The sequence below is a fragment of the Desmodus rotundus genome, chromosome 12 (genome assembly GCF_022682495.2).
Source record: "Desmodus rotundus isolate HL8 chromosome 12, HLdesRot8A.1, whole genome shotgun sequence".
Classification (NCBI taxonomy): Eukaryota; Metazoa; Chordata; class Mammalia; order Chiroptera; family Phyllostomidae; genus Desmodus; species Desmodus rotundus.
Genome location: NC_071398.1, coordinates 49,424,232 through 49,441,567, shown reverse-complemented (window position 1 = coordinate 49,441,567; position 17,336 = coordinate 49,424,232). Strand labels below are relative to the sequence as shown.

General features: G+C 55.1%; 1 protein-coding gene across 1 annotated transcript; it reads right to left on the bottom strand.

Moving 5' to 3' along the window:
* Positions 1-287: 287 nt before the first annotated feature.
* BRSK1 (BR serine/threonine kinase 1) lies at positions 288-16,163 on the bottom strand. Its single transcript, XM_053914920.1, has 19 exons — positions 15,581-16,163; positions 13,533-13,627; positions 13,327-13,412; positions 11,209-11,349; positions 8,803-8,919; positions 8,688-8,721; positions 8,534-8,602; positions 8,119-8,265; positions 7,653-7,684; positions 7,195-7,365; positions 6,400-6,497; positions 6,055-6,214; positions 5,777-5,837; positions 5,002-5,371; positions 4,515-4,563; positions 4,289-4,412; positions 3,572-3,773; positions 2,373-2,462; positions 288-706 (listed from the first exon to the last, which is right to left on the bottom strand). Exons 1-19 carry the CDS (start codon positions 15,714-15,716, stop codon positions 549-551), a joined length of 2,340 nt encoding a protein of 779 aa, XP_053770895.1. The 5' UTR covers positions 15,717-16,163; the 3' UTR covers positions 288-548.
* Positions 16,164-17,336: the final 1,173 nt, after the last annotated feature.

Here is a 17,336-nt window from a genome sequence, read left to right as displayed (position 1 = left end):
ATCCCTGATCAAGGCTATTTATTATTGTTATTATTAATGTTTGTTTTTTGTTGTTGGGTTTTGTTTTTTTTTGCCGCTGGCGGAATCAGAGACAAGGACGCAGGCAGGATCACGCGAAACCAGAATTCCTTCCGGAGAGCAAATCCGTACAGAAGGTCTTGGGGGGAGGGGGAGGACGAGGGGAGGGGGCCCAGGAAGTGGGGGCTGGGGATGACACAAGGACAGAGGACCCTGTCCGTCCGGATCTGCTAAGCCACCCCAACCAGACCCCGTCCCTCCCCCACCCTATCCCGCAGAGATTGATCAATAAATAAAATAATAAATTAATCAATAAATAAAATAGAAAGAGCTCCCACCCCCAGTCCCCCCTAGAACCACCCCCCAACCCCATTGGGCATGGCCCCTTGAGCCCCACCCCTGCAGGGCAAGGCTAGGTTTGTTGTATCTCCCCCTCCCTATGTAATGCTTGGGCCCTATTTACAGATTCACAGTTGGGGGGCAGGAAAGGGGGGTGGAGGGGGCTCCCCTCCTTCCCTGGCCCCCTGGAGTCAGGGCAGAGGGGTCCCATTGGTAGCCAGGAGCTTCTTGTCCTTGGGGGGGCCTCGGCGGGGAGAGCTGGTCAGCTCTGGGTCTGGGCGGCCGGGTGGGGGCTGCAGGCTTCGGGGTGGGGTACCGGCCGTCCGGGTCTGGGCCCCGTTCTTCTCGTCTGTCAGGAGGAAGCGGCCTGGCATGGGCTCTGGGGCCAGCATGGAGGTTCGCACTATCCAGTGGCCCTAGTAACCCCAAGGCCGCCAAACCCCAGGGAACATACTCCAGCAGCGTGCTGAGGCCCCGGCCCCAAACTTGGTTGCCAGGGGGACACACACCGGCCACCAGGCCTGGCAACCCTAGCACTAGTCACACATCCCAGCCCCCTGTGGCCTTTGTGGCTCTGGAAACCAGGCCAAGTTTGTCAGAGTCAGACTTGGTCCTAAGACTTCAGGAGACATTCCCAGAGACTCTGGTTATGACACTGTTTGCTAAGGGATCGCTTGTGTGGCAACAGGTGAGATTCGAGTACCCCAAGTTACAGCCGGAGAGGGTCCCTCCTTCCCTTCCACTACCCTGGTTGCTCAGGGGCTACCCCTTGGCTATGGGGCCAGGAGCGCCTACCACAGGTTGTTTGGGGGTCTTGGGCCCTCCCAGTTGGGCCTCCCTGACTGGAGTCATCTTTGTGTTAGGCCACACTTCCCCAGATTAGGGGACTGCGGTTGCAGTGTTCATCTAGCAATCTCCATAGGGCCCGGAACAGTCCCTGAGGTCCCCTAGCAGGGACTGGCCCCCTTAAGAGTCACTGATTGCTAGAGTCCTTGTTGTCTTAGCAACCAATACTGCATGGCTCTCTGCTCTCCCCTCCCCTCATTAGGCAGAACTGGAGGTCACCTCCTGCCTCTTCCCCTTTATAAGACGAGTGGCTAAGGCTCCAGGTGCCTGTTGGTCCTTCATCTTTGAGGGTATGCCCTTTTGGGAACCCTGGTTGCTAAGGCCAGCTTTCTTTGGAACTAGAAAGGTTCAGGGGACCGAACTTGAATTCTGGTTGCCCCAGGGGTGACGCATGGAGCAGGGTTATCTGGGTGAGTCTCTAAAAAGAACCCTTTGGGAACTCCTCCCAGGTGAGGTCAGAGTCAGAAGTGACTTTCAAAGAGGCCCGGGGTGGCCAGCTGTGACTATGGGAGATAAGCAAAGGAATGTGGGCCTGAGGCCTCTGGAAAGGCAGAACCAGACACCCCCACTCCCCAGCCTCCAGGAGGGAGTGTGTTCTGGCTCTCCGGACGCCTGGATATTAGCCTTGTCATTTCTGACTTTGGTGGACACTGCTCCCAAGCTGACTTGACCCTGGGAGTGGGCCTTCTCTGGGGACAAGGCCACCCAGGCTCCTGCCATCCTGGCTGGGTCCTATTTGCCTGCTCTGTTTCACCTGGGCAAACGAAACAGATTCATTCTATTTCCCACCATATCTCAGGAGTGGGGCTGAGCAGGACTCCTTTCACTTAGGAGCTCTGGTTATCCCTAGTTGCTAGGGAAGCCCACTCCCTGACAACAAGGCTGGCTTCCAGGAAGCCCCACCCCTTGGAGCACAGAGCCCGAGCTTGCAGGCAAGGCTGTATCCTTGACAGGCAGCCCAGCAGGGCCAGAAAGGGCCCCAGCTTCTCCAGGATCCTGCTCTCAGCTCTGCAGGTGAGGCCTCAACGCAACAACAGGCGGGCCTTGCTTCCCCACAGCTACAGCATCACCTGCAAACCAAATGCTGCAGCACTTGATCACCAGGAAGTCTCCCCTCCACCCCACAGGATAGAAGGTTAGACAGCCCGCACCCAGCACCTGCCTCCCACCTGCCAGGGCCTGCACGGAGGGCTGGTCGTGAGTGCTCAGTAGCTGTGCCTGGATGGTCTCCACGACGCGCTTGAATCGACGGCTGGGACCTGGAAGGGGCAGGGAAACAGAAGTACTTGGGGAACGACAGGGACAGGGAAGGACCTCCCGCCCTGTGGAACCCGGTCCCTCCATGCAACAAAGGACTCTCCTTCTCTTGGTCTCAGTGTCCCCACCTCTGTTGGGGCTGTGCGTCAATCCATGGTTTGCAAATGGAGCTAAGAAATGTTGGACTTAAATTACAATGGGTGTTGTTTTCTATTGAAATAGGTTCTGTTACTTGTTATTTTCTAGTGGAGGCCCTGAAGAGCCAGAAATGTAAGAAAAATTAATGGGAGGGGAAAAAAGGTCTTAAAATTGAGAAACTTCTGCCTATTAGTTTCTAAGGAAGAACAATAAGAGCCATAATTCATTTTGGTGATGTAACATAACACCCCTATGTCCCACTGCAGCCTGGCTTAGAAACTCTGGGAGCGACTCCCAGTTGTGACATGTTGAGACTGGTGACAAGGACAACAAACAGAAGTATCCCTCCTTCACCAAACTCTTCTTATCAGGACTCAGGAACCAAGTAGAATCAGAAACAATGCATTTCTGTGGTTTTCATCTCTTGTGCCAACTCTTGATTGGTCGAGGCTGCTTGGAGTTTGAGACTGTGGCTGAGCTTGCAGGAAGTGCTGTGATCGATTGGTAATGTCTGCTCTGGGTGCAGGGGTTGATGGATGAGTGGCCTGACAGCAGCGCCTAGCATTGTTGCTCTTCTTATATACAATCTTAAAGTTGGAGGAAGAGCTCTGCACTGTAAGGCCAGGAGGCCTACGCTGAGCCCACCTCTGTCATGGTGTGCAGTGTGACAGAGAGTCCATTTACCTCTTTAGAACCCAATTTTCCTATCCAGTGGGTGATTGCTAACACATCAAAGGAAATAGTACGATGAAAGCACTAGGCACGTTGTAAACACTGTTAAGAGGTTAAATGTGAATGACAAAAGGGGGAAGCGGAGGATGTGGGGGTCTGAGTGAGGAGGGGGCTCACAGGGTCAAGCACAGCCGAGCTCTCTCTCCTCCTTCACACAGCACTGCTGGGCTGTGATCCGATTTCAGCCGTTGTGAGCGTCCTAAACACCGGGCCGGGGGCCAGTCTAGTCCAGGAAACTTACCAGAGATGAGAGTAAAGGTGACAGAGTAGATGCCCCCGCCGCCGCCACCGCCATCCCGTCGTGGGGAGGGCTCTGGCCCCTCAGAGGAGCTGATGTCCACCTGGAAGCGGACAGGCTTCTGGAAGACGGAGGGGCCACCACTGGCCTTGTACTCGGCCCTGAAGCTGGTCTGTGACAGCACACTGTGACTCAGGCTGGGGATCTGAGAGAGCCGGGGAACATAAAGAGGGGGTGACTCCAGTGACCTGGTTGCTGGGGGAATGGATAGTCAACCCTACAGCTGCCTTTGCCCTATGAACTACAAGTTCCATCAGCCACTGGGGCCAAAGTATAAGGAAAGCCAGCAGAAGGCCCCATTGCCCGCTGGGATTTGTAGTTTCCGATCGTACTACGAACAGGTTGTATAGAATAAATGGCTGAGCAACTGATTCCCAACGTAATGGTAGGGAGGTGTCACCTCACCAGTCCTCAGGGGACACTAGTATGTGGGGAACTGTAACTCAGGATCCTATTTTACCACTTCCAGGCCCCAAGGCACAACAAATCTCTCCTGCCTCCCTACTGTTGCAATGACCAAACCCAAACTCTGGCTGGAAAACTACTAATCCCATGAACCCCGAGAGGAAGTCAGGCCCGTGCCCAGGTGGTGAATCCTGGGGGCTTCTGTGAACTGTCTTTCTGTGGTGGCCAGGGGGTGTGCGGACCCAGGCCCCATACCGACAGGAAGGCATGGACGATGTCCGCTTTGATACTACTGAGCGGTTTGTCCTTTAGCACGAGGAATATTTGTTCTTCTTTGTCCAGGGAGATGAAGTTCCCAAACCAGGAGCGTTTTGCCAGCCTGAGCAGGAGGGAATGGTTGGGGAGGAGGGTCAGGAGGGGGCTAAGAGAACGAACCCCCCCCACCCTCCATCCCGTCTCTTCCTTTCCCTGTGGCACTCACTCTGGAGAGGACTCTGGTGTCAAGCTGGACATCTCCTCGGCGGTGGGGACTGGGGAGGGGAGAGCATGGTCGACACTAGCCCATCAGACTCGTCAGCAGCACACAGGTCAGCCGTCGCATCCAACCATGGGGTCCAGACCCAGTGTCTATTCACCCAGCCCAGGAGCTAAGCCCCAAATGGCAAGCAGCCTAATAATCCTCCGAGGGACGCTAACCCCCTGTTAGGTCACGCCCTCTGGGGGTGGTGCTTGCTTGTCATGAATCAATAGGAAGGAGAGCCAAAATATGAATGGGCGTGCCCTTTAGAGCTCACTTCATCTCTACCCAACAACTGCATCTCTGCTCACGACCCCATCTTATCCTATGATGTGGGAATCCGGGACCCTGCCCCTTGCTCTGAAGACCCAGATTTTAGCTCCCAGCCGCTTTCCTCCATTAGGACCCAGAAGTCTACCTCCCAGCCCCTGCGCCCCTATGGACCCCGTACCCTGCATCTTGCGCCGGTGAAAGCGTGGGGAGCCCAGGAAGCTGTTGCGGATGGAATTGAGACGACTCCTCCAGGCGGCTCCCCCGACGCCACCGCCAGGGCTTGGGGGCGGCGTTGTCCCCGGGGTCCCAGTGGGGCTGGCCCGGGGCGTGTGCAGAGGCGAGTGCAAGGGGGTCCCCCCGGAGGAGCGCGGGGAGCCTGGAGGGCCAGGCAGGGGCGTGGAGCGGGCACTGGGAGGTGGGGGCTGCTCCCCGGCGCCCCCGCCTCTGGGGCCCCGAGAAGGCAGCGTCTGCGTTTTGGAAGTCGGTGAGCCCCCTCCCCGAGCCTCATCTCCAGCCCCAGGCTCCGGGGAGAAAGAAAAGACCGGACTCTGCAAAGGAGTGGAGGAAGGTGAGAATGGACTACAACTCCCAGGAGGCTCTAGGCGCCCCACTGGCACACACTTAGGCAGGTGAACCCCGAGGCATGTTGGACCTTGTAGTCCTATTATCTCCCACCGCTATAGTTAACGGAGCAGGGACTTTTCCTATCATGTTTATCTCTGTAACCAGCTGAGACTGGTGCATTGTAGGCGCTCAATTAGCGTCTGTTAAATGAGTAAACCCTTCAGACACACTGAAAACCCAACCCTATGGAGGTGGAAATGGCCAATGTACTAAAATACTAATATGGCTTTGGGTCTTGACGGAAATTGGAGTTTCTGCCGCTCGATCTTTGCTGCACAGGTTCTTCACCCCCTTTACCCCTTCTCCGCTCATTGGGAGTCTGGCCTTACCCTCGGGCTGCTCAGAGGGCTGGAGGACAGGCCGGTGGAGGCTCCACTGACACTCCGGGATCTGTTTCCAGGACAAATGTTTAAAAATCAGGAAGGATGGTTTAAAGGCTCAGGGGTCCTCTCCCTTCCACACTCCTTCAAGATGAGGAAATAAGGCCCAGAGAGGGCAGGTGACTTGGACCAATCACACAGTACGGTGGAGGTGGCGTTGGGGTTAAAACCTTGAACTCCCTCCCCACCCAGGCCTGGGGATCCCACTGTAGGGGCAGGGTTCCCACCTCTGACTGTGCTGGGCCATCTCCAGGGCCCGTCGGGTGGGTACAGGGGAGCCGCCACCACCGGCATCAGTGATGCTCAGGACTTCCATGGACTTCCGCTCTGGCCGCCGCTTCCCATGACGGCTCAGCATGGGGGAGTCCACACGCTTCCGAGGGGGGTCTGGAGGCAGATCGAAAGACTGATTTGTACAGCTCTACGTGGCACTCGGACAGACGAGGAAACTGAGGCTCAAGTAAAGAGGGGTTTTGACCAAGGCCACAGAGCAAATCAGTTCTGCAGCTCTCCCCCTGCCCCCCTGGCCCGTCGGAAATCCAGGGCCTGGACTCTCAGCCCTGCCTTCTCACCAACATCATTCCGGGGAGGCAGGTCCTGGTCCTCACAGCTGGGGTACCGTTCCTTCCGATCCAAAAGCAGGTAATATATCATCTTTTCTTGGTTCTCCCTATGGAGGGTAGGAGATGGTGGGGGTCAGAGGTCAGGTCCCAGAGGTGGGCTCATCCCCACCTTGCAGCTGTGGCTCTCTGGGAGCTTGCTTAGTCCATCCAGTATCTCTATATACAGTTCCATATTCCTAGGTTCCTTTGTCTTGGTGTGCATCTCAGTCTCATTTTACTAAAAAATAATAATATCTAACATTTGAACACTTACTCTATGTAAGTACTAGGGGAGGCACCGTCTAAATCTGTCTCAGTATCCCTGACTGGTGTGGCTCAGTGGGTTGAGCGTCCTCCCAAAACCAAAAGGTTGCAGGTTCAATTCCCAGTCAGGGCACATGCCTGTGCTACCCTGTTGACGGTGAGTTGGAGGTGTGTGAGAGGCAACTGATCGACCTCTCTCACATCAGCGTTTCTCTCCCTCTCTTCCCCTATCTCTAAAAATAAGTAAATAAAATCTTTAAAAAAAGAGTTAAGTCTGTCTCATGCTAATACTTTTCTGTAGGGTTTCTGCCTTTTCTCTGCTGGTCCTACTGCCCCCTTGTGGTTCCTCCGGAAACAGCTCCACGGGGGAAGGTTAAGCTACAGAGTCTGGAGGGTCTGCACGTGCAGGAGGCTAGGCACCCCCCCCCCCCCCCCCCCGGAACAACTGCAGTTCGCCTGTCCTGGGCGGGGAGTGTGTGTTAGCGGCGCGGGGTGTCTTACTCCTCGCTCCGCAGCTCACGGTGCAGCCGCTCCCGGTCCCTGAAACAGCCCAGGGAAGCCATGCTCTCTAGGACGTCGGGGTCCAGCTCTCCGTTTGATGGCAGGCTCCGCATGGCCACCCGGCGGCCTGGGGCTGGCTCCAAGCATGGGTCCGGCTCATGTTTCCCGCCCCTGGGGAGGGGAAGAAATATCATAGGGAACCCAGACTCAAACCCTCGCCTTCATTTGAGCCCCAGGGGTCCTGGGTCCCAACCTGCACCTTTCTGGGGAACGCAGGAGTCTAGGCCCCCACCCTCCCTCAAATCCAGACATCAAAGTACCTAACCCAGCTTCATTCAGGAACCTCAGCATCCAACCCCCTAGCGAGCTCTGGCTCTCCTGCTTTGGGGCCCTTTGATATTTGGGCCCCACTCTCTTCCTCCCCCAGGCACCCAGGTGTCCAGTTCCCCTATACTCACAGATACCAGGGATGTTTCTGAATTTGCTCCAGCTGTGAGGGGGTGGGTCGTAGAGAAGCAGAAATGAGGTCGTAGGATCACAGTTGGCCACAATGAAAGTTGATGGGGTGATGTTGGGGTGTGGGGGGGGGTGGTCACCAAGAGCTGGATGGCGGTTCATGTCTCCCCCAAGTGGCCATTGAGCGTATTGCCTTGCAATCGCGCAATCCGAAGACTGAGGACCCACCAGCTCAGGGGCATCCGGGCGGGCGGGCAAGCCTGCGCATGCACCCCCCCGCTTTTTTTTTTTTTTTTGGTCGTGGTATGTTTCCAGGATAGTGGGCTCACCCAGGGACTCCCCTCCTAGCTGTCACCCCAGGGATCGACAGGCCCTTCCTGGAAACCCATCCTCAAGACTCCCCGAGGGCTTCTGCCCTCGCCTCCCAGTGTCCCTTGCCCTGTCCCCATCCCGGTCCTCCCAACTCACACTAAGCCTTTTCTCAGGCTCCACTTCAATCATGCCCCTCAGCAGGCTCTGGCAGTCTGGAGGAATGAAGTGGGGCATGTGGAAGACACCCCGTTTCACCTTCTCCAGCAGCTGGCGGAGGTTGTCATCATCGAAGGGTAGAGCCCCCTGGGGGACAAATGACCAGCCACGGTCCCAAGCCCTCCTAGGGCTCCTGGCCTCCCATCCCACTCGGGCACCCCCTGGACCATCCCACTCTTCTGTGGCCGAATAGTTAGCTCCGGGATCTTGGCCCGCTGGTGGATACCCTGCACATCTTCCTGGTATCAGTTAAATATTGGCGAGACAAGCCCTGGGGTGAAGATGGAACGTCCTGTGCTCTGTTCCCACCAGGCAGGATTGTTTTCGAAACGGGGCAGAAGTTAGGGCACCTTACCACCAGCAGGGCGAAGAGGATGACGCCGCAGCTCCACATGTCAGCCCGGCGCCCGTCATACTTTTCCCCCTGGAAGAGGGCAGAACCAGCTGTGACGTTCACCTCCCCACCAGCTTGACTCCACCCCGCTCTCCTCTACCTGCTCCACACTCACCTTAATCACCTCTGGACACGCATAGTGGGGGGACCTGAGGGAGAGAGATGACGTGAGCCTCTGTGACAGGCTTCTCACCCTTCCCCGGGACTCAGGACACGGTGCCTGGACTCACCCACAGCTGGTCTCCAGGAGGCTGTCTCCCACCTGCAGGGACGCCATGCCGAAGTCTGCGATGCGGATGTTGTTCTTCTCATCCAAAAGCAGGTTCTCGGGCTTCAGGTCTCTGTGGCTGAGACAGGCAGGAGGGGCTCAGGCCTCCAGGAGGCCTAGGCCCCCATTCGCCATCTTTCAAAGGGAGACACGTCTGGAAACTTTGATAGACAATTTCACACATGTCCCAAAATGGAGAGAAGAATACAGGGAAACCTCCCTGGCTGGTGTGGCTCAGTAGATTGAGCACCGGCATGCAAACCAAAGGGTCACTGGTTCAATTCCCAGTCAAGGCACATGCCTGAGTTGCAGGCCAGGTCCCCAGTAGGGGGTGCAAAAGAAGCAACCACACACTGATGTTTCTCTCCCTCTCTTTCTCCCTCCCCCACCTCACCTTTAAGGAAATCTTTAAGGAAATAAAATAAAATCTTTAAGGAAAAATCCCGCATTATCAACTCTGGGAGCATCTCTCATCCACACCCCTACATACACTCTCCTTCTCCCACTGGATTATTTTGTGGGAGATCCCAGATGTCATATTATTTTATCCACGAGTATTTGAATATGTATGAAGTGAGAGTTTTTGAGGTAAGCAGGGCTGATACTGGGCTGGCTCTTTAAATATTAAAATATTTCCTTACTGAATAACAAAAATAAAATACAGCCATCCCAAGCTCGTCACTGATTCCTCCCTTGGGACCCACTCATCATATTCCCTGGGCCAAGCTCCTCAAGATTTAAGGGTTAATGTCTGAGGGGAGGTGACGCCCAAGGATTCCACAGCTTCTGTTGGAAGTGGTCAGTAACTGGGTCATGCTGGTTGTTAAATATACAGACTATCTCCCCCTAGAGGTCAGTGTTTTTAATGTCAGGGTTAATGACCCAGTCTTGCCAATAGGGAGGTGTGTTGACAATTTAAATGGGCTCACTTTGTGTCTCTCAGCTTTACCCCCAAATCTGAACCCCTTCACCCTGATCCCCACCCCACCTTCAATCCCCACCCCAGAGAAGGTGAGGTGCAAACAGATGATGTTGAAAGACGAGGTGAAAGCACCCATTTTGCACTGGAATTAATCATAAAAATGTTGCATATCTAATATTCTGTTTTGAGAGTTGAAGGTAAGTCAGTGAAGAAAGGAGAATCTTTTCATATGTGAGTTCATAGGCCAAAGAAATGGACCTCAACCCTTACCTTACACCATATACAAACACTAATTGTGGAAATGGGTCCCAGGCCTAGCTGCAAGAGCTAAAACAACACAATTTCTAGAATAAAACAGAGGCGAAAACCTTAGCGATGCTGAGCTGGGCAAAGATGTCTCAAATGGGACAGAAAAAGCATCAACCATAATAGAAAAAAATCAACAAATTGGAGTTCATCAAAATTTAAAATACTGCTTTTCACAAGACACTGTTATAAAAATGCAAAAGTATGTCATAGATAGGAAGAAAATACTTGAAAAATATACATCTGATAACGGATTTGTCCCTCGAATAAATAACTCTTACAACTTAATAATCAAAAGACAGGTAACTCAATTAATAATGGGCAAAGAACCTGCATAGACATTTCTCTGAAATGGCCAATAAACACATGGACAAATGTTTGACATCATCAGCTCTCCAGGGTAAGTTAAAACCACAGTGAGCCCTGTCTAGGTAGCTCAGTTGGATAGCAATACACCAAGGTTGCAGGTTCAATCCCCAGTCAGGGCACATGGAAAAATCAACCAATGAATGAATAAGTGGGACAACAGATCAATATTTCTCTCTCTCCCTTCCTCTCTGTCTAAAAAAATCAATAAATAAAAAAATTAAAAACACAATGAGATCCTACTTCATACCCACTAGGATGCTATTGTCAAAAAGTCAGATAATAACAAATGTTGGCAAGGATGTAGAGAGATGGGAACCCTCATCAGCTGCTGGTGGGGTTGTTGACTGGTGCAGCCACTTTGAAAAATGGTCTTATACCTCCTCAAAAGGCTAAACACAGAGTCAGCACGTTACCCAATAATTCTACCCCTAGGTACGTACCCAAGAGAACTGAAAACATAAGTACACACCAAAACCTGTACATGAATGCCCACATTATTCGTAATAGTCCCAAAGGAGAAAGAACCAAAATGTCCATCAAGTGGTGAATGGATGAACAAATATGGTCAATCCACACTACGGAACATTACTCAGCCACGAAAAGGAACGAAGCACTGCCACCTGCTACAACATGGATGAACCTTGAAAACCTTTTGCTAAGTGAAAGAAGTCAGTCTTAAAAGGCTGCACACAGTAGGATTCTATTTCTATGAAACACCCCAAAAGGTGAACCCACAGAGACTGGAAGCAGATTAGTGGTTGTGGTCCGCACCAGATGGAGTAGCTGTGGCAGAAGTCCAGCGCAGACACGATCTGGCGGAAGAACTTCCGGGCCTCCTTGGGGGTTAGTCTTCCCTTCTTTACCAGGTAGTCAAACAACTCACCTCCAGAGACATGCTCCAGAACCAGGTACCTGAGGGACATGGAGGAGGCAGAGGGCTGGAAGGGGCATGTGGAGGACCAAAGAGCCTGCCTGGTCTCCGTCTTCCATCAGTCCCTTGACCCCAACACAAGACTTCAATCCCACTGGCCCCTGGAGGCAGAGAATCCCAATTCCTGTGAGTCCTTGGGAGGAACCTCCAATTTCCATGGGTCCCTGGGAGGAAGGGCTTCCAATTCCCATCAACCCTGGGTAGAGATACCAGTTCCCACCAGCCACTGGGAAGTAGAAACGCAATTCCCATCAGCCCTGAGTAGCAGAGAGACACCCAAGTCAACTTGAGTGATCAACACTTTGACTTAGAGTTGTCCTGAGAAAATAAGGCAATCAGAGATCCCCATTCTCCTAGACCCCTAGGAAATAAAGACCCCTATTTCCATGAGCCTCTGGAAAGCTGAAATTCTGATTCTCATTGGTTCCCGGGCTACACATAGCGGAATTCTTCTCTATTCTCAGGCACCACTTCACCTGTCAATATCTATGAGGCAAAGTCTGCAATTAGCCCCTGGGAGGTAAAGACTCCAATTCCCATCAGCCCCCGAGTGGAAGAGACCCTAATTCCCACCTGCCTTTGGGAAGCCAACACTCAGTTGCCATCAGCCCTGGGCAGCAAACACCCTTATGCCACCCTGAGGAGTATTAACACCCTGACTCCTAGTTGTTTCAGGAGTTAAGGCAACTCCTTTTGCACCAGGAGGGCAAAGACACCCCCCCACACACCCTCCAATTATCATAGGATTCTGAGAAATAAAGACTCCTCCACCCTCCACACCCATTAGCCCCTGGAAAGCCAAGTCTGTTGTTCCCGGAAGCATCTGGGATGTAGAAACTCAAATTATCACTAATTCTTGGCAATAATGATGGCAGTGTGCAACAATCTAAGTCAGCATCTGTGAAGGAAAAGACTACAATTCCCATTAGCCCCAAGTGGAAAAAAAACTCCCAATTCCCATAAGGCTCTGGGACCTAGACTCTACCTCCCATCAGCCACCTGGATTCTAAAAACTCCAAATCCCATGAGGCTCTGGGAGTGTATAACTGTCACTCCCATCAGGCCCTGTGAAACAAAAGCACATTTCTATGCGCCCTTGGAAGGATGAGCCTCCTGTGGGAAGCAGAACTCCCTCTGAGTGGGAGTGATTGCACCTGCAGCCACAGCAACACCTGGGGAAGCCACAGGACTACAATTCCCATGATCACCTGGGGTCACAGCAGCTCCCAGCCTGGGAAACCCACCCCAGGATCTGATGGGTGTTGGAGCCAGTTCATCCTGGGGACTGTGTGGTGGCACAGGGGAAGGGGTGGGCAGTGGGGCTCTTCCTCTCCTGCAGCCCAGCTGTCCCTTGGGTCACCAGAGTCCAGACAAAGGCCTATTGTCTGAAGCCTGGACAGCTGGACCCCACCCCCCTTCCTGGGGGGGTAATTGACTTTGAGATAGGGACTCCAAACTCCTAAGGAGTCCCGTTGTTGGGGTGCTCAGTCAGCACTTAGAGTTACATTGGGGGCGGAGGGGTCCACTGATGCTGCTGAACAGGGGTTTGGGGGGAGGCAGGGGTCCTTGGACCCCATTGCCTTAGCAAATGGGGGAATCTACTCTTAGCAAGTTGGGTCTAGCTGAGTGCTTCCACATTATCCAGGAGACAGTGTCCCCTGCAGCTTGATGGGGTCAGCCTCTGTCCCCCACTCAGGGTGGCTCAGGCTTGGCAGTCCTATTGCTGGGGCATATTCCACCCTCACCACCCAGCCAGGTCAGCGTGGGAACAACCAGGGTTCAATGTGTGTGTGTATGTGTGTGGGTCCCTGTGCAATAGGGAAGGGACTGGGCCTTCAGTGGCCCAGCCAAGAGACCTCAAGTTTCCCCAAGCCCCTCCAGGCCTTGTTTCCAGAAGGGTCCCACCTGAGGAACTTGGGGAGGGTGCATGGGAGGGCCGGGTGTCTATAAATACCTACAAATATTTCTTGTTCTCGTAGACGTCGTGGAGCTTGAGGACGTGCGGGTGCTCGATGAGCTTCAGGATGGCGATCTCCCGCTCCACCTGGGGGGTAGAGGGGTGGTGGTGACAGTGATGGTGTCAGGAACGGAGGTCAGAAAGGCCTCTCTCCCTCCCACCCTGTTCCCAAAGGGCCTCCCTCCCCTGAAATACACACACACACACCTTCATCAGCACCGATTCTGACAGCTTCTCCCGGTTCACGATCTTGATAGCGACCTTCTGGCCCGTGATGCAGTGGACCCCAAGTTTAACCAGCCCTGGGGAGCAGAATTTAAAATGTGGGATGTTCACTGATGGTGTGGCTCAATGGGTTGAGTGCCAGCCTGCAAACCCAAGGGTCACAGGTTGGATTCCCGGTCAGGGCACATGCCTGGGTTTCAGGTTCAGTCCCTGGTTGGGGGCATGCAAGAGGCAACCCATTGATGTTTCTCTTGCACATTGATGTTTCTCTCCCCCTTTCTCCCTGCCTCTTCCTCTCTCTAAAAATATAAATAAAATCTTTCTTTTTTAAAAACAGATTTTATTTATTTATATTTAGAGAGAGGGGAAGGGAGGGAGAAAGAGAGGGAGAGAAACATCGATATGTGGTTGCCTCTTGCATGACCCCCACAGGGGACCTAGTCTGCAACCCAGGTATGTGGCCTGACTGGGAATCGAACCAGCGACCCTTTCGTTAGCAGATCAGTGCTCAATCCACTGAGACACACTGGCCAGGGCATAAAGAAAATCTTTTTTTAAAATGTGGGGTGTGCTCTCAGAGCACCCTCCCAGTTCTGCTCCTAAGCCCCCCTTGCCACCTCCTTTCCCTCTTCCCCTGCTGGCTGCTCCACAGGGGCCTGGATCACCCCAACCTCAACTCCTGTGAGCCATCAGCTGCCATGACCACAACAGAGCTGTCTCCCCACTCCCTGGTGCCCAATTCTGTCCCTCTGGACTGTCCTTCCACCCACAGCTGCCCTTGATTCTCACCCCAATTCTCTGTGTAAGTTCACCTCTCCACTGGGCCGCCATAGTTTGGTCTCCCTCATCAGCCTTTTCAACCCTCTCTCCTTCAACCCATCACTTCCTTGAATTCTCTGTGCTTCAGTCTTCTGGAGACTCCATGTCTCCCCAGGAATAGAATTTCATGTTTGCTCCCTTTCCATGCCATCCTCTCCACTTGCTCCCAAACCCTCACCTTGCAATCTCTTTCTTTCATCTACTGTTCATTGCAACTGTAGCTGGGAGCATGCAAACTGCAAGGGTATACCCACTCCTCAAGGAAACCCCAAGGCCACATCCAGGAGTCCTGTCCCCAGCCCCTCCTCCCCCCAGACCCAGGTGTCCAGGCCCCCAGCCCCTCCTCCCTCAGACCCAGGAGTCCTGGTTCCTGGCTGCCTCCTCTGTCAGACCCCAGGCCCAGGGCCCCTTCCTCCCCATAACTCTGGAATTCAGGTCAGCAACACCTTCACACACTGATAACTAGGATCTGGCAGCCTGACTCTCCCCACCTACCTCACACCCTGGCCCCTCAGTTTCCTAGATACCCTAGACCCATCCCCCAGACACAGGTGTTCAGTTCCCACCCCCACCCGGAAGGAAAGAGGCCATGGCTGGTGGCCAGGGTTTAGCAACAGCAAAGGATGACCCCTCCACAGCACTGCCGGGCGCTTTGCCTCTCTCCTCCACCTTCCACCTCTCTGTCCCTGGTCCCCACACGGAGCCAGCATGCTGGAGAAGGGGGAGGATTCTGTGCACACCATCACCCCAGCCTCACTCCCTGTCACCCCGCGGCCCTCTGAGGCCAGAGGGCAGTGCAGAGGGAAGCCGCTTCCGCGGGGGAGCACCCCCGTCCGGCAGGTCACCCCGGCCTGCGGCTGTACTGCACCAAGTCCCTCCGCTCCCAATACCGCGGTCCCTGCTGCAGGCTGGCCTCCCTTCCCCACAGCGGCCACAGCCCTCCAACCTCTGCCCCTGCTGGGAGGGAGCCCTTGGGCCGCGTCACCCTCCAGGAGTCCAGGCCCCTAGCCCCCTTCTCCCCAGGACCCCAGAGTCTGAGACCGCTCTCCACCCTCCATCCTGGGGACCAGGCAGGCTGGACCCCAAGTCCCTTCTGTGTAGAGAGACCCAGGGGTCTGGGCAACCAGCCCCTGCCCTTTGAACACCCGAGTCCCGCCCTCTGCCCCCAGCTCCCCCTGCCCCCGCCCCAAGTGTCCCCTCCCCTGGCTCACCTGTCTGTCCTTTGCCCAGCGTCTTCTCCAGCCGATAGGGGCCCACATACTGGGCGTGCTGGGGTGGGTGTGGGTGTGGGTGCGGGAGGTGGTAGGCGGGGGAGCCCCCGCCTCCCTCCTTGGCCCCGGACGACATGGTGCCCTTGGTCCCGGCCCGACCGGCACCCCGGCCGCCCCCCCTACGGCCGGTCGCCCCGTCTCTCCGGTGGGGGCCGGCGACCGCTCCGTCCCGGCCCCCCCGGCTGCCCCCCACTTCTCCGGGGGTCCCCAGGGGGCTGGGCTGGGCCCCCCCCAGTCGGCGGGCCGCGGAGCTGGGGGAGGGGGGGCGGGCCCGGGGGGGTCAGGCCCCGGGAGTCAGCATGGCCCGGGGGGGCTGCGTGGCCCCCCCTCCCCAGCCCTTCCCTGGCCGGCCCCCCCTTCCTGCGCCTCCCCCCGCCGGGGGGGTCTGAGGTGCGGGCGGGCGGATGCTGCAGGCCGAGGTCCCCCCCGCCCCCCCACGCGCCCTCTCTCCTCCGCCTCCTCCTCCTCTCCGCCTCCCCCCGCCACCTCGTCCTTTCTCTCCGGCAAGCTGACATCACCATCCGGGGACTCCGGGCCCTTCCCCAAAGTTAACCCTTTCAGAGGGGGTGGGGAGCGGGGCAGGGGGCGGGCCTGGGAGCCGGAGGGAGGGCGAGGAGGTGGGAGGATGCAGGGAGGGAGGGAGGGATGCAGGAGCAGAGAGGATGGAGAGATGCCGAGCAGAGACGGGCAGGCATGTAATTGCACAAAGGGAGATGAAGTCGCACGCAGAGACAGAGATGGCAGCGACAGAGCTGGGGACAACCAGGGCCGGGCTGGGGCAGCACGGAGACTGGCAGGGATGGCGAGAAACGGAAGAGAAGGAAGGAATGGAGAGCAGAGAAGCAAGAGGATGGGGAGTTGTAGGAAAGCAGAGAAAGGACCAGGTGGAGAGTCAGAGATGTGGAGAGCCAGAAGGTGAGAGAAAGCCAGTCTGAGAGGGGACGGAGAAATAGACAGGTGGAGGGAGACGTTCAGAAAACAGCTGGAGAGAAAGAGGGAGATGTAGAAAGGCCTGCAGAAAGAGGGGAACAAAAGACAGGGGTGGACAGGTAAACAGGTGGAGGGCCAGATGCTGGGGAGCATGGGGATAGTCTGAGGGGCAGAGGCAGGGAGAAGGGAGGAATTTTGGGAATTGCTGACCAGACTCAAATCTGTTCCCCCAGCCCCCTGAGCCCACCCACCAGGGTCTCCTTTCTGACCCATATGCACCCACAGCCCATGGCAGGTGTTTTCAAATCAGCTTGGTTCCAACCTCCATTTAGGATACTCTGTGTTCCTACAGAGAATCTTCCAGAACCCCCTGAGGGTCCTGTGTAGTTTTTGGACCCATGTGTATTCTCTGTGCCCACCACAGGGTTCCCTAGATCCTCATGTGGGCCCCAATATAATTGTATGTCCTCTCTATAGCACATTTGTGGATCTGCTCATCTGGATTTCCACGCCATTCAGGACTCCCTTATATCAGGTACCCAAAGCTGTGAGGCACCCATGTAATCCCCAGGTCCGCTCCAGAGTGTACCCAGGTGCCTCCAGTCTCCTAGTCAGGCACCTTCGTTCCATGAACCACCACTGAGTGTCAAATCTGAGCCAGGCAAGGTTATATGTGCTGAGGGCCAACAAAGACACCCCCCCACACACACCATATGGTGCTCCCATTCTAATGGATGAGGCAAATCCATAAAACAAGGTAAACAAG

Bases quoted from the DNA above. Each gene is read 5' to 3' on its own strand.
- BRSK1 (XM_053914920.1), bottom strand. From the start codon at position 15,716: ATGTCGTCCGGGGCCAAGGAGGGAGGCGGGGGCTCCCCCGCCTACCAC. The intron at 6,498-7,194 runs GTAAGACACCCC...TACCCTCCATAG, and splicing joins CGTGAGCTGCGGAGCGAGGA to GGAGAACCAAGAAAAGATGA. The intron at 2,463-3,571 runs GTAAGTTTCCTG...TGCCCCTTCCAG, and splicing joins CACCTTTACTCTCATCTCTG to GTCCCAGCCGTCGATTCAAG.